General features: G+C 37.1%; 1 protein-coding gene across 2 annotated transcripts in view; it reads left to right on the top strand.

Annotated features, from left to right (window-relative positions):
* pola1.S (polymerase (DNA directed), alpha 1, catalytic subunit S homeolog) overlaps positions 1-16,135 on the top strand; it is a 181,705-nt gene that overhangs the window by 67,935 nt on the left and 97,635 nt on the right. For both annotated transcript variants that reach the window (NM_001088586.1, XM_041583016.1), the window contains 4 exon segments: positions 9,196-9,228; positions 12,511-12,603; positions 14,005-14,210; positions 14,919-15,051. In NM_001088586.1, coding sequence (NP_001082055.1) covers positions 9,196-9,228; positions 12,511-12,603; positions 14,005-14,210; positions 14,919-15,051 — 465 coding nt within the window.

Below are 16,135 nucleotides of genomic sequence, written 5' to 3'. Positions count from 1 at the left end.
AATTAATGATTCAATGACACAGAATCAGCAGCATGCATGTCATGACTGTTGGGTCTGTTGGTTTTCTATTGCTCTGCTACACCTACTAGAAAAAGATTTGCCATGTAGAAATAGAATTTATACCAAAAATTGATTGATCAGGTTAGTGATGTCGGACTGTAATTATTCTTAGCACAAATGTATATAATGAGAGTAACATCTGTTTTTCAAGTCTGGTGGCCAAATGGTTTATATCAGGTGTAGTTGCCCTGTATGTACACACCTCAAAATGGCACAGGTCATTGAGATACATTTACAGTCATATGAAAAGTTTGGGAACCCCTGAATAATAATTTACTCCACTTTCAACAACAACAAAAAATAACAATGCTAGATACTTCATTTCCCAGGAACATCTGGGGTGTTTTCTGAACAAAAATTTTCAGTGAAGCCTTATATATGCACACACACATATATATACACACATACATAACAAGGTAGCCCCCGCACTCTCAATATATAACCCCCTGAAAAAATATTCTTGCACAACTGAACTGTAACTTTCTTAAAAGAGACACTTTTAGTTACAAAGTTTGTACAAAGCATGCATAAGCTGACGCACCCCATCAAGGCAGTGTCCATGCGTCAGTCCTATCCTAAGTGAAAAAAATAAAGTGTTAACTTTTGGGGGGGGGGGACCATACCTGCTTTTCTCTTTATTTAGCATGATCTCTTCCAAAGACACCATTAGGTAAAGGTAACACTTTATTTTTTTCACTTAGTATGTAAATTAAGCCTTGCCCATGTGCACCCAGTTAGAGAGGTGAGGAGCAGCATTTCGGCTTGTGTGTGTATATATAGATATCTATATAGAGAGAGAGAGAGAGAGATATCCTTCTCCAAAATGCACTCACAAACATGGCAGATAATAGCAAATATTTTGGTTTTTATTGAACACTCTTTACATCTGTGCATTTTTATTCTGCATGGATTGTCGTCCGGATGCAGGATTGAAACGCGAAGATATAATGAGCATTAAATAAAAGAAAATATTTGTTAGAATCCGCCATGTCCGTGAGTGCATTTCAGATATAACAAGCACTTATTTACACCCGGACAATCTCCCTTGAAAGATATAGATACTGTGTATATAATATATATATATATATATATATATATATATATATATATATATATATATATATATATATATATACACACAGCACTCTCCTGTTAATGAAAAAGTTTGTGGTGCACAGCCTTTGGGGGGATTGCCGGGTCTCTCCTCCTCCTCATACAAAAAAGACACAGGTAAGGCAGCACTCACTTGATCAGAAAACGTGTATTAAATAGGTAGCCTGATGTTTTATATTTAATACACGTTTTCTGATCAAGTGAGTGCTGCCTTACCTGTGTCTTTGAGAGAGAGAGAGATTGACTTAGTTCCTAGAAGTACATGCACTTTATTATTTATTTTTGCAATGGAAAAACAGAGGTAGAAAGTTTGGCAAAATTTGTTATTTAAATTAGTGAGGGGTGGGATAAAAAGTATATAGTGATCCTGCTGTTCTTAATTACACCTCCCAACCCCCTGAGCAGATAGACCTTTATTGCAGTTATCAGAAACCCCTCAGCTGATTGATATGATGGCAGAGCTGTCACTCTTTAACATCGCACATGGGGGGAGGAAAAATTGTCGCTTTTTTTGTTCTGCATGTTTTAATAGAGTCCCATTAAAGCTGCATCGCTGAGTGAAATATCGGCATGAAGAGCCCTCACAGAGCTGAGGCCGGGAATTAAGAAGTCAGGAAATGGGCTCTGCTGCTATGCCGGAGAGCCTTGTGTGACACACAATCTCCTGATTGGGGAGATCATTACTGCTATTATGACTCGACTCATGGAGGAATTTTAAATTCCATCTGAATGTCAGTAATAACCCTCTTAGCCAATTATCCTGAATAAAATCACGAAGGCATTTGATATAATAGGTGTTGAATTACTGAATAGATTTGCTAATTAAATACTCTTTGTTCTGCTGCAGTTGACATTACAGGGTAAGATCTTGAACAATTATTCTCAACAGCTGTACTTTGTTAAGGAGGGAAAAAAATGTGGGTATAAACTTTAATTTTAATATTTTTTATCCTGAAGCTTAATTTTTTTTTTTTTTAATATGCCTTGAAACTAAGGGGGGGGGGGGGTCAAAATTCCATCATCCAATTGATGATGAAAAGATAAATATGCAGGTGTTGCTGTGAAATGAGATAACTGCAGATTTGGCTTATTAATGAACCTAGCAAGCTTTTTATAACCTGAAGTGTGCTATTTGTCACCACTTCCAACTCATCTTCTATCAGACCAGGTAGAAATAAATATATACGTCTGTCAGCTGACAAAGCTAACCCGCCATTGATGCTCAATTAATTACCTTAACGGGTATTTGCCCTTTATAGAAATGCTTTAGTTCGGTCAGGAGTGGTTTTCATTTGAATGGCTCACTTTACCTTTTTAAAACTGAAAACCGAAGAGAAAAGTTGAACATGGCAAACAAAATAAAAATATAATCCGTTCAAAATAAAGCATTTGTTTTGGTAGAATGAGTTATTGATGCCTGCTAGGTTCATTTTTCTTTTGGTTTGTCTAATACATACCTCCCAACTGTCCCGTTTTTAGAGGGACAGTCCCTCTTTTGACAGCACAACCCGCAGTCCCTCATTTGTACTGGAAAGTCCTGTTTTTCTCTGCACTGAACAGCCAGAAAAAGAAAGTTTCTAACTTAATTGTCTTTTGGCAGAGAGCCCTGAACAGCCACAGCAGAAGATAGAGTAGTTTGCAGAATAGTTGGTCGGGAGGGGGCAAATAACTCCAAGCAATTTTTCAACTTCATAATTAACTTTTATTATGAAGTGAACCTACATAGGCACATTACTCAATAGGTTAAGAAGATGGCAGCATGGAATTTTGCTATGCCCCTCCAGCTCAAAGGGTTAAGAAATTCAGTGCTCTGGCATATTAAAAGCCAATTAAAGGAAAACTTTACCCCCAAAAGCAACAGATTTTTCTATTATATTTTTATATCCTATTAAGTGGCATATTAAAGAATCTTAGCAAACTGTTATATATATTTAAGTAAATATTGCCCTTTTACATCTCTTGCCTTGAACCACCATTTTGTGATGGTCTGTGTGCTGCCTCAGAGATCACCTGACCAGAAATACTACAGCTCTAACTGTAAAAGGAAGTCATGTGGGAGCAAAAGACAGAACTCTGGCTCATGTGACCTAACGTGTTTGGTTTGTTTGTGTGCACCATGAATCCTACGATCCCAGGGGGCAACTCTTATTTTTTAAAATGCCAATTTTCTATTTAGGATAGGGATGCACCGAATCCACTATTTTGGATTCAGCCTAACCCCCGAATCCTTTGTGAAAGATTCGGCCGAATATGCATATGCAAATTAGGGGTGGGAAGGGGAAAACATTTTTTATTTCCTTGTTTTCTGACCAAAAGTCACGCAATTTCCCTCCCGCCCCTAATTTGCTTTTTCAAATTCGGTTCGGCCGGGCAGAAGGATTTGGCCGAAGCCGAATCCTGCTGAAAAAGGCAGAATCCTGGCCGAATCCCGAACCGAATCCTGGATTTGGTGCATCCCTAATTTAGGATTACCCAATGGCACATACTACTAAAAAAGTATATTATTATGAAAATGGTTTATTTACATGAAGCAGGGTTTTACACACAAACTGTTTTAGGCAATATCTTTTAACAGAGACCTACATTGTTTAGGGGGTTTAGTTTTCCTTTAAGAGCTGCTGTCAACTCATTTAATCCTTTCCATCTTCATCAAATCTTTCTACAAAAAAAGAGGCTACCTTGTTTGATACTCAATATTAACCGGTGAAAAGAAAAAGATTTGAAATGGGTGATTCCTGAGTAATGGGATAGTCTTTAGGAAACGTTGTGTAATGAATGGTAGTAGAAACCCAATGAAACTGTGACTTGTGCTTGCGGAATTAGAAACCGCAGGGAATGCATGTTATTAGGAAATCATTTTCTGCTGCGTGATCTAGTGGAAAACATGATGAGGAAAAACGGCACGGTCACATTCAAGAGATGGAAAACCTATATCTAAATCACAAACACAATATTAGGCCCGAAAATTGATTTCGGATTATGTGGATAACCTTCCTTGTTTCAACTCTTCAATCCAGCGATCTCCAGATTTGCTGTAAAGCTGTAGGCATTATGCTTGTGCAAATGGCATCTCCCTCAGGAAACAATGGAGCAAATGTTACAATGTCGGTATTTTGCGAGCTCATAAATAGTTTTGAATGTGATGATTTTGTTTTGCAATCACTCCCATATGGTTTGCATGAATAAATCAATCTGTGCCACATCCAGCAAGTAACAATACTTCAAATTAGACACAGGAAAATCACTCAAAAGCCTACCTACTAATAAGGGTGACGTATATGTTTTATAGAAGGCACTTGTGGCAAGAAGAGTACAAGAGATTTAAATGAGGAAAATGTTTGTTGCTGGCTAAATCTTCTATGAAATTCTTATTAGACAATTATCTGCATTTCCTTTGTTTTGAGTTCTTTGGTGGCAGCTGCGCTATCATTTAAAAGTGCTGTTTCTCCTCTCCGAAGAGGGAATATTTTACTTTCCGTGTCCTAAACCCTCCTGATTTTTCTTACTCCAAGTTTTTAACGTCGGCTAACCTCGCTGCACCTGCCAGTTTAAAGGGGAACTATCGCGACAATGAAAATTTATATAAGCTTCTTCCTATTGAAGTAAGAAACTTTCTAAATACAATCAATTAAATATTCTGCATCGTTTCTGAAATAATCAAGTTTATATTCACTATTCCTCTCTCCGCATCTGTTTCTCTTCATTCTTTCTTCATTCAGGAATTGGGTGTCAGATACTCATAGATCCAATATATCTTATAGGGGGGGTTCCCTTTACTAGCAGATGTATTAGAGCTCATTCAAATAACTGATTCCAGTACAAATAAAATCTAACAAAATAACGGCGTTTTGTACAAATTCTGCATGTAGAGAGACATGATGTCTGGTGTTTTTATTACAGTGAGCTCTAATACATCTTCCAGGCAAAAGGAGCCTCTAAGATATATTGTATCATTCATCTGCTGAATGAACAGAGAATGAAGAGAAACAGATTCAGAGAGGAATAGTGAAGATAAACGTGATTATTTCAGAAACAATGCAGAATTTTTAATTGATTGTATTTAGAAAGTTTATTATTCCGGTAAACTGAAGCTTATTTTAAATTTTCGTGATCGTTCCCCTTTAATGATCACTGGAACGTGCCAACCAGTTATGGATAATTGTTGCAGTTGCTTTTTTGGCGATGTTCAGTAAAATTACCGCTGTAATGATATTTATATTGGGCGACTGCAGAAAGTCCACTTGACTTGAAAGGGTTCTCTGAGACCTGAACTAAACAGCTGAGCTGTATGACTAAATCTGTGTATATCTTTATTTGACAGATTACATGCATTAATAGACTGATTGCCTAGAACGTGGCAATCCAAGTACCTGCTGGCTTATGTAGTGACGTTCTTTTTTAAAGGACCAGTAACATCAAAAAAAATGTAAAAAAATTTGTTAGTACACAACGAAAAAAAAACACCTACACAAATTATACTTTAAAAAAACAAAGTCTTTATTAAGAAATAACTTACAGAACTCTGCTTCCTGTCTTCTACAGAAAAGGCTAAAGGGCGACCATCCATTGAGCCGTGCTTGATTTCTCCTCCCTGGCTCTCTGCTGGTGGAGCCTTCAGCTGCCACATTCTGTGCTTTCTGTAGTGTAGCAGCGCTTCCAGCATGAAATTTCTGCAGATCTGCGGTGCCATTGTTCCTATGGGGCCATGATCTCTCTCACAAGCGCCGCTGCACTACAGAAAGCACAGAATGTGGCAGCTAAAGGGTCCAGCAGCAAAGAGCCAGGGAGGAGAAATCAAGCCCTTTCACCTTTTCTGTAGAAGACAGGAAGCAGAGTTTCAGCAAGTTATTTCTTAATAAAGACTTTGCTTTTTTTAAAGTATAATTTGTGTAGGTGTTTTTTTTTCGTTGTGTACTAACGAATTTTTAAAAAATTAATAATAATGATGTTACTGGTCCTTTAACATAAGCTTTCTTCCTATGCATAGAAAGTACAATAATGATTTTATTGCATATACATTTTCTCCACTTGTTTCCGGCAAGCTATAGATAGAGGCCTTTAGTTGGAAAAGGACATTCAAGGCTAAATTCCAGCAGTGTGCAAGCCAGGAATGTTAAGGGGATTCTTGCAGCTGGAGATCAAAAGTTGGAGAAGCAAAAACTTGACACTCTGTAGAGTAAACCACAAATTTGTTATGATGTAGAGCCCTCCAAGGCTAAGTATCCAAGAGGATGTGGTATGGGATCCCTAATTGAGAAACGCATTTTTCGCAAGGCTCCGACATACAGGAAGGCACATTCCCATAGACTCCATTTATAAATATTTTTTTCCCCCCAAACATGATTGCCTTTTTCTTTGTAATAATAAGAGTACTTTGTAATTGTTTTCAACTTAAGCTGGCTGTTACCTGAGCAGTTTTTGGCAACACCCTACGAACGATCTTATTGGCTAACCGAGCATTTGAACAAATGATTTCATGGTTAACAATAAGTGAGGAGACTTTTGTTGTATCTGCAATTTTCAACTTTTGTTGGTTGTCTAACGTATATAATCCACTGGTACACTATCAATGTAATAAGTAGACCATTTCATTGGATTGTCCTAAAATCGGTCATTTCATTTGAAATCTGTCCGTGTATGGCCACATTAAGTTTAATTGGTCCACGCTGGAGGCAAAACAGTCCTACTAGGTTTAATGTTTACATTTTCTAAGCTGGTATGGTGATCCAAATCACAGGAAGACGCATTATCTGGAAACCCCAAGGTCCCAAGCAGTGTTGATAATAGGTCCCATAACTTTAGAGTCCTACGCAGAACCAATTTGTGAAACCTTGGACCCACAACACACATTTTTAACTGCTTGGAACCCCGACCAGCAATTGCCTTATTTGAAACGTGCTCCACGACCCACAACGGACTTATTCGCAGCGTGCTCCACAACCCGCTGACCGCCATTAAATAGGAAGTGTTGATGCAAACCATAAGTGGCATCAATAGTGGGTGGGGCAGAAAATGTTCTTAAAACATTTCCATAAAATACAGATAATATAAACAATATAATATAAGAAATAATAGATAAGACCTGCCATTCCAGATATATAACCGCATTTGGAAATCCTTCTGGCAACCTCGCTGTTATCACATAGCAACATGTGTGCAAGCATGAATGGAGTGTGTACTGGAGCACGGAGATGCATTATAAGTTGTAAAGCTACTGCGTCAAATGTATTCAACTACTGTTGTAATATCCAGTTGGGATTAGCGCAGCTGCAGTTCTTTTACCCAGTGCTTAGCCTCAGTTACCAAATTTAAAAATATTGTATTACTGTATTAAATATACTGTATTAAATAAATAAATAAATAAAACTAATGTTTAGAACCCACAAGCAGGGACTGCAACACCCCATAGTGTAACATTCCATTCACCTGACAAAACACTTGTACCTGCACTGCAATTGAAGGCAAAATCAGTAGCATATGTCCAAATATGCATATTTCTTAGTTTCTGACAGTTACAGGATGTAAACAGGTCCCTGTTAATTAAACTGGGATACATAAGGGCTCTATTTATCATGCTGTATTAAACATTGAAAAGGGAAATTGTTGCTAAAAAAAAAAGTGAATTATGTGCTTAAAACAGTCCATGGGAGATGGCCTTCCAGGAATTTCAGAACTATCTAAATAATAGGTTTCCAGATAAGTGATCCTATACTTGCACTAAGAATACTAAGTAATTGCTATTATAGGGATATGGAAACATTTTATCCTGAAAGCTCCGAAATGACTGGAAAACCCTAGTACCTGTACTAAGAATTGTTTCCTTAAAAATGACTTTTTTTGTTAATGGGTTTCTATATAATAAATGCCATACCTGTATAATATGAGTATATAGTATATTATCAATAGGAATGGATTATTTCTTAAAGGAGAACTAAATCTCAACTAAAGAAGAAGGCTAGAAATTCTCTACATTATATTTTGGGCTTCTGTACCAGCCCAAGGCAACCGCGCCCTTTTAGCAGAGAAGATCTGTGTCTCCAAAGATGCCCCAGTAGCTCCCTGTCTTCTTTTCTGCTGATTCACTGCACATGCTCTGAGCTGCTGTCACTTACTGAGCTTAGGGACCCACTCACAATATACAGTACACATAGATTATAAATGCCACAATATAAGGCTGATTAGAAATTAATACAGATAATTACTACATGACAGCTCAGAAACCAGTGTAACTAGCATCAGAATTTAATAATCAGCCTTAATTTGCAACGACTCCTAAGCTTAGCTTCTCAACAGCTGCTCAGAGCCCACTGAGCATGTGAGTGTCACCGACACTTTCCAAGATGGTGACCCCCTGTGACAAGTTTGAAGTCCTGGATCATTGCTGCTATTGACAAGCTGAAACTTTAGGCTGGTCCAATAAATTCACTATAGAAAATATGGCATTTATAGAAAATATTGCACATGTTATAGCATTATAACAATTAATATTAGCATTGTGAAAAAACAGTCTATGCCTTTCTTATAGGGATGCACCAAATCCACTATTTTGGATTCGGCCGAACCCCCGAATCCTTTGTGAAAGATTCGGCCGAATACCGAACAAAATCCAAATTTACATATGCAAATTAGGGGTGGGAAGGGGAAACATTTTTACTTCCTTGTTTCGTGACAACAAGTCAAGTGATTTCCCTCCCAGTCCCTAATTTGCATATGCAAATTCGTTTTGGCCAGGCAAAAGGATTCGGCTGAATCCTGCTGAAAAAGGCCGAATTCAGTGCATCCCTACTTTCTTATGGTTGTTTGTCTGTGTCTGCATTAATAGCATAACTTAAAAAAAAAATCATTGCATATGTTTAAAATACTTTCCCTAATGTTCTGCCCTATGAATTGTTTGTTATGAATAAGTCATTATTTCTATAATGTTTGGTAAACTGCATCTATCTACTGCACTGATTTTCAGATAACTGTACTAATAAATGTCCTCACATTTTGGTAATGGTTGTTCTTCTTTCTCTCCTGCAGATTTTGCTGCATACCAAGGAAATGGTACAAAAGGTACGTGGCTCAGTTCTCTGTATATGCAAATAGTTAAAACAAAGGCTGCACCTGGCAAAGTTGCTGTGTTTTACAAAAGTCTAACTGAAACAAACATAGCTGTTTTCTCTGGATGCCTGTTTACCCATGAACTCCTTTCTACAGGATTATAGCTTCATTCTCTCTCTAACACAAGATATGATGGAGCACGGCTTGAAGCCTGCATGCAAGTCTTTCCAGCAAATTAGCAGCAGTGTTAATTAGAGTTTACTCCATTTCGCTATATTGTAGTGTTGTGTTGATTATGATTGTTTTCTGGCTGACTTCATCTTCAGCTAAATTGTTTCAGCATTCTGTACTGTTAGCCGCATATAGCATGCTTTGGCTATCAATAACTCCCTACATGAGCAATTCTACTCTTTATTACCTTTGCTTAGAGGGACAACGCTATTGTTCATATTCAAGGTTCCCATCTAGTGTACATTTAAATCCAGGCATGCAGAGATGGGAAGCTATTGGGAAAACAAATGTTTAACATATGTTTTTATTGTATAAAGATAAACTTTCCAAAAAGCTAAAATTTTCTCTGAAATAATCAATTACTCCCCCCCCCCCAACAGTTTATCTCTACATGCAGGCTTTGTGTTGGAGTCTTGTTATTTTGAAAGACAGCTCTAATTTCCTTTAAGTAAAGGGAGCATACACCAACAATGTTTGTACCGCTACCTGTGCCTAAAAATAAAACGATTGACTCAAATTCTGCATGTATTGGGGATAACTTGATTAATTTTTACATAATTTCTTATTTTCCTTTGTTCTTTGAGTTTTGTTAATTATAGCATTTGTTACTCTTCTGAACAGAGTAGATCTAAATACAAAAAACAATTGGTGTAAACTTCAACTTGACATACATGGTAAGATCCACTTGTTTTGTGAGGCTTAACTGATTTGGGCACAACGTGGTGGGCCAAATTGGAACAACCAGATCATTATGGACACTAGGCCTACTGTGTTTACATAGCGCTACACTGTACAGCACTGTACAGTAGAAGACATGAGAGAAGAGATGTAGTGGGGTGCAGAGGAATGAAAGGCCTTCAAAGTTATGAGAAGGAGTTTGAGTTATATGTTCCTTTATGGGGTGCCATGATGAGCACTTTAGCAGTGGAGGGCCCTGTACTCACTTGGCAACTTTTATTGGCCCGTATACGGTCAGCTTTCAGAGTGGCTCTTTAAACACTTTTGCAATTTACTTTTGTTTTCTATTTGAAGTGATTTCTGAAACATTTGCAGTTATGCTAATACCAAACTTTCAGCTGGCACAAGAATGCATTCTCTAGATCAGGGGTCCCCAACCTTTTTTACCCTTGAGACACATTCAAATGTAAAAAAAAGTTGGAGAGCAACCTAAGCATGCAAAAAAAGTTCCTCGGGTGAAAAATATGAGCTGTGATTGGCAATTGGTAGCCCCTATGTGGACTAGCAGCTTACTGGAGGCTCTGTTTGGCATTAAACCTGTTTTTTTTTTTTTTTATGCAACCTAAAACCTTTAAGCCAGGAATTAAAAAAAAAATAAGCACCTGCTTTGAGGCCACTAGGAGCAACAGCCAATGGGTTCTTGAGCAACATGTTGCTCACGAGCTACTGGTTCACTGCTGTAGATCAAGGTATATGTGGTTTATTACTATCATAACCTCTTTGTAAATTGAAGAGGGCATAAGCCTGCTGTAAGTCAGGACATAGTGTTACACCGTGGTGTGGGTTGTAGAGGTGCAGGTTACTTACAGGTAAAGGGTCCAGTTTGTGTGTGTGTTGGAATATGTTGGGCACTCACAATATTTTTACATATTTCAATTCCCTTCATCTGGCCTAATAGAAGAAAACCTAATTCTAAGCAACTTTGCAATAAACATTCATTACACAATGCTTTTTAAGTTATTTGTATTGCTATTAAAAGCAGTGTTTGTCTGTCCCTTATGCAAATGCTGCTCTCAGTAGCAATTTCATTTACAAATAACTTTTAAAGCACTAACAATTTTTAATAAATTCATATTGGAAAGTTGCTTATAATTGTGTTTTCTTTTATTAGGGATTATTTTTGGGTTGACATGTCCTTTAAGGGATGAGTGCCTCCGCTGCTGTAATAAGAATTCTGATTAATTTATGTGGATTGAAAATAACTACAATTTATCTAATTTTGCTAAATGAGTATCTGAAAAACAGAAACAAGTCATTCCCTTATCCGCATTCATACCTATTCTTCATCTTTATCAGCCAGCGGTAATAGTTCTGTAAATTCTGCGTTGGAAATATAACATTGTGAATTGTTTATTGACTGTCCTAAGAAATCAAATAATTCTTCATGCTTTCAAAATGAAAACATGTTGCTCTCATTTTGAAGCACACGCAAGAGAATTTGCTTCATTTATCCATATTTTAGGGCTGTATTCGCTATTTAGCAGTTACTGGTGTCCTGGAAAGTCTGATAAGTTTAAATGGGTAGGGGATCTGAGGTTTTCTGGAATAGAGTTCATTCCATAATGTGTTACCTATGCCATACGGCTAGCTAGCACAGAAACCAGTTCAATTACCGTGTAATAATCGGCCCTGTAGCATCAGCTTATATAGAGAAACATGGGGATAAGAGCATCTGACAAATACTTGTATGGCAAAATTTTAAATCGTATGCAAAGACAATATTTGGATAAAAAAAGGGTTATTTTCTGGTGGCAGTATCTCTTTAAGCTTAGCTTCTCAACAGCTGCTCAAAGCCCACTGAGCATGTGCGTGTCACAGACACTTTTCAAGATGGCAAACCCCTGTGATAAGTGTGAATTCTTGGATCATTGTTGCTATTGAGGTGCTGAATCTTTAGACTGGTGCAATAAGTTCAGTATATAATATATGGCATTTCAGCCATATTAATATTCAGGGTTTAGTTCTCCTTTAAAGATAACAATATAAATATAATACCCTTTTCCGTCACTATGGTAAAACACCCTCACCTATATAATAGCAGGAAATGTAAGTACATACAGTATATAATTTAATAAAGCATGATGCCAGGCTTCAGACATAATTTCTTTGGTAGAAACAAATATAAATATTAGCCTGATCAGCAATCCACTTGCTATAGATAGTTTGATTCTGACTATAAAATGTCTAAAACATATCTGTGATTACCTTGACATCTGAATAAATGGGAGGTGTATACAATGAAAAATGGGTCACAGTTAATATGTCTGAAGTCCTGTCAGTTTTTGATCATTCAGTGCTTTGACAATTTTTTTCTTCTTTAAATAGATGAATCTGGAAGTCATATATGGAGACACCGATTCTATCATGATAAACACTAATTGTAATAATTTAGAAGAAGTCTTCAAGCTCGGAAACCGGGTATGTATACATTGAAGTTCAAGGCTGTAATACAGTACATATTGGATACAGAATCTCAGACAAAGAGTACTGAAGGACAGTATATCAGCTATTGTTCACTTTGCAAAGCATATAGATCTCTGCAAGCAGGCTGCATTTCTCAACCCCCTTCCCAGGTCCACAGTCAAGAGCAATGGCAGCCCCCCCCCCCTCAAACTGCCACTTTAGACAAGGGCCTTCCATGCCTGTATATAAATAAGACCCTGCCCATATGTTGATGAGACACCCTTAGTTTCCCTCTTTGTGTAGTGCCTCTAGTGTAGCTGATCTAGAATCCTGCAGAAAAGACTTGCATGCTGGTTGGGATACTTCCTGTATTTCCGGTGACCACCAGATGAATGTGTAAGGCAATATCCGTTCTTCCTATGAAGTTTAACGGAATGTGCATTTGAAGGAACCGTTCAGTGTAAAAATTAAATGGAGTAAATAGGCTGTGAAAATGTTTCTAATGTAGGTAACCATAGATATACCTATCTATAAAGGCTAGAATGGATGTCTTAATTAATAGTCAGGACATAACTCCCATCCCCTACCCCATTACAGCTCTCTAACCTCTTAGATAATCGTCAACATTGGACAAGTGAGTAAACTGTACAGCCTTGAGTTTCAGTGAGGAGTGTTAGCAGGTTTTGAGAACCCTGCTGGTTAGTGTCTTGAAAATTAAGCTGGCCATGCATGTGCTGATAAAATAGTTTGTATGATTTTCTGTATGTGTATGGTGGATGGACAATCCTGATCTATAACTATGTACCATGGACATTGGACCTTTCTGTTGCTGACAGCTTGAATGATTGGAACAGCAGGACACATGGTGCATCAGCAGACAGGAGACTAAATTTTCATTTTATAAAGTGAAAAATACTTTATGGAAACATTGGTGATGCATTCATTCTTTTATCCTCCTATTATTGATGAAATGTTTGCTAATTTGTCTCTATAGAGATTTCTGACTGGATATTGTTTAATATCATGAGTGAACGGGTGGCTTAAAATGGGTTGGTTGCTGATTTTAACATGATGATAGTCTCCATGCAAATACTCTTCCCTAAACATTGACACTTTTATTTCCTACATCGTTTTATTGTGAATGTTTAAGCATGTTCTTTCCAGCAATGTGGTGGAAAGAACATGCTTAAATATTCACAACAAAGCTATGTAGGAAATACATGTGTCAATGTTTACTTTCTAATTATAATCTCATCGACTGAATATATAACCGGTTCTTACAGAGCATTATGGAGAGCTACTTCTAGGAATTATGGGCTTTTTCTCTGCTATTATCCCTGAGAATATAAATAGTTGCAGTCAAAATGCTCCATCACTCTAAGCAAAGTATAAAATGTGTTTTATTCCCTTTTACAGGTAAAAAGTGAGATAAACAAATCATACAAGCTGTTGGAGATTGACATTGATGGTATCTTTAAATCTCTCTTGCTACTGAAGAAAAAGAAGTATGCCGCTCTTACAGTGGAGCCCACAGGTGATGGAAAGTATGTTACTAAGCAGGAGCTTAAAGGTCTTGATATTGTCAGAAGAGACTGGTGCGAGCTTGCTAAACAAGCTGGAAAGTAAGTTTTTACTATTATATAGGGAAAAATGACCCTATTCTACAGATTACTTTTGAGTGAGTCACTAAAACTTTCTGAGCCTGTACTAAAAAACAAAAGTGATGTAGGGCTCTATAGGGCAAGGAGTCCAGTGGTTTCTCTTAATTATTCTGTAGGATACACTATGTGAACACATTTCTTTTGTGCATGCTTTTTAAAGGATCAACAGTTGCTGGTGGGAAGTACAGGTATGGGATCATTTATCCAAACTTTTCGGGACCTGGGTTTTACCGGATAAGGGATTTTTCTGTAATTTGGATCTTCATATCTTATGTCTACTAGAAAATCATGTAAACATTAAATAAATCCAAAAACCTGGTTTTGCTTCCAGTAAGGATTAAGTACATCTTAGTTTGGTTCACATACAAGGTACTGTTTTCTTATTACAGAGAAAAAGGAAATCAATTTTAAAAATTTGCATTATTTGATTATAATGGTGTCTATGGGAGATGGCCTTTCCGTAATTCGGAGCTTTCTGGATAACTGATTTCTGGATAACGAATCCCATACCTGTACTATATAAAGGGGCAGGTAGGACAGGCACAATATGAAGGTTGAAAAAAGTCACTCTCTTCCTTCCCACGTTCATGTTGCCGTTATTGTTACTCAAACTGAAATATAGAATGCATGTATTTAGTCTTGAACGTGTGTTTTTCTTCTGTGTTTCAGTTATGTTATTAGTCAGATTCTCTCTGACCAGCCGCGTGATAGTATTGTTGAAAACATTCAGAAGAAATTAACTGAAATTGGGGAAAATGTAACAAATGGAACTGTGCCCATCACCCAGTATGAAATCAATAAGGTAAACAGAGTTGTCTCTCTTAAAGTACTAAGTAACATTGTTTTTTACATGTAATAATTTAAGACAGTGCCACTTCCCAGCAAGCCTGTGGCACCTGTATTAGAGCACTCTTCCCCTTCCATCATAATGTGATATTGCCCTCCTTTTGTTCTTCTCTGACTTAATGCAGTTTTTATTTGTTGGGTTCAGAGTAACTTGCTTTAACATCAGTTGCCCTTGATCTAGGGGGTGGTATATTCCACTTTAGCAGAGACATATATGTATAACTAAATATATGGCAAATCCACCATTAGATGCTTTTTATTAAAGGGAAACTATTAGAAGCTTCCTCATACTGAAATAAGAAACTTTCTAAATATAATCAATTAAACATTCTGCATTGTTCCTGAAATAATCAAGTTTATATTCACTTTTCTCTCTGTTTCTTTTCATTCTGTCTTCATGCAGCAGTTGGGTGTCAGATGAATGACCCAATATATCTTATAGGGAGTGCTGCTTTTCCTAGCAGATGAATTAGTGCTCACTCAAATAATTGATTCCAGTACAAATAAAATCTAACAAAATAACTGCCTTTTGCACAAATTCTGCATGTAGACAGACGGGATTTCTGGTGATTTTAATCGAGTGAGCTCTAATACATCTTCTAGGCAAAAGGAGCCCCCCCATAAGGTATATTGGATCATTTATCTGACAACTCCTGAATGAAGGCAGAATGAGGAGAGAGGAATAGTGAAGATAAACTTGATGATTTCAAAAACTGTGCAGAATTTTTAGAAAGTTTATTATTTTAATATGATGAAGCTTATATTAAATTTTCATTTTCACGATAGTTCCCCTTTAAGATCAACCTCAACGTGTGCATGATGTAACCAGGGGAAGGGAGTAGCCACCTTCACATCGCATGATTGGTGAGGTTTTAGACTGATGTGAACACTTAAAAAATATGGTTTTACTAAAGGACAGTCTAATTGCACCAAATGAATGTTTTCAAAATGCACCCTAGTTAAATATTAAGTATAAGTGAAGGGCAATGTACATTTAATTCAAGAGCTGCATGCTTATGAACATTGGGCATTTTAGACAG

The sequence above is a fragment of the Xenopus laevis genome, chromosome 2S (assembly GCF_017654675.1).
Source record: "Xenopus laevis strain J_2021 chromosome 2S, Xenopus_laevis_v10.1, whole genome shotgun sequence".
NCBI lineage: Eukaryota > Metazoa > Chordata > Amphibia > Anura > Pipidae > Xenopus > Xenopus laevis.
The sequence above is the reverse complement of the archived record's forward strand: the minus strand, read 5'-3'. Positions and strand labels throughout refer to the sequence as shown.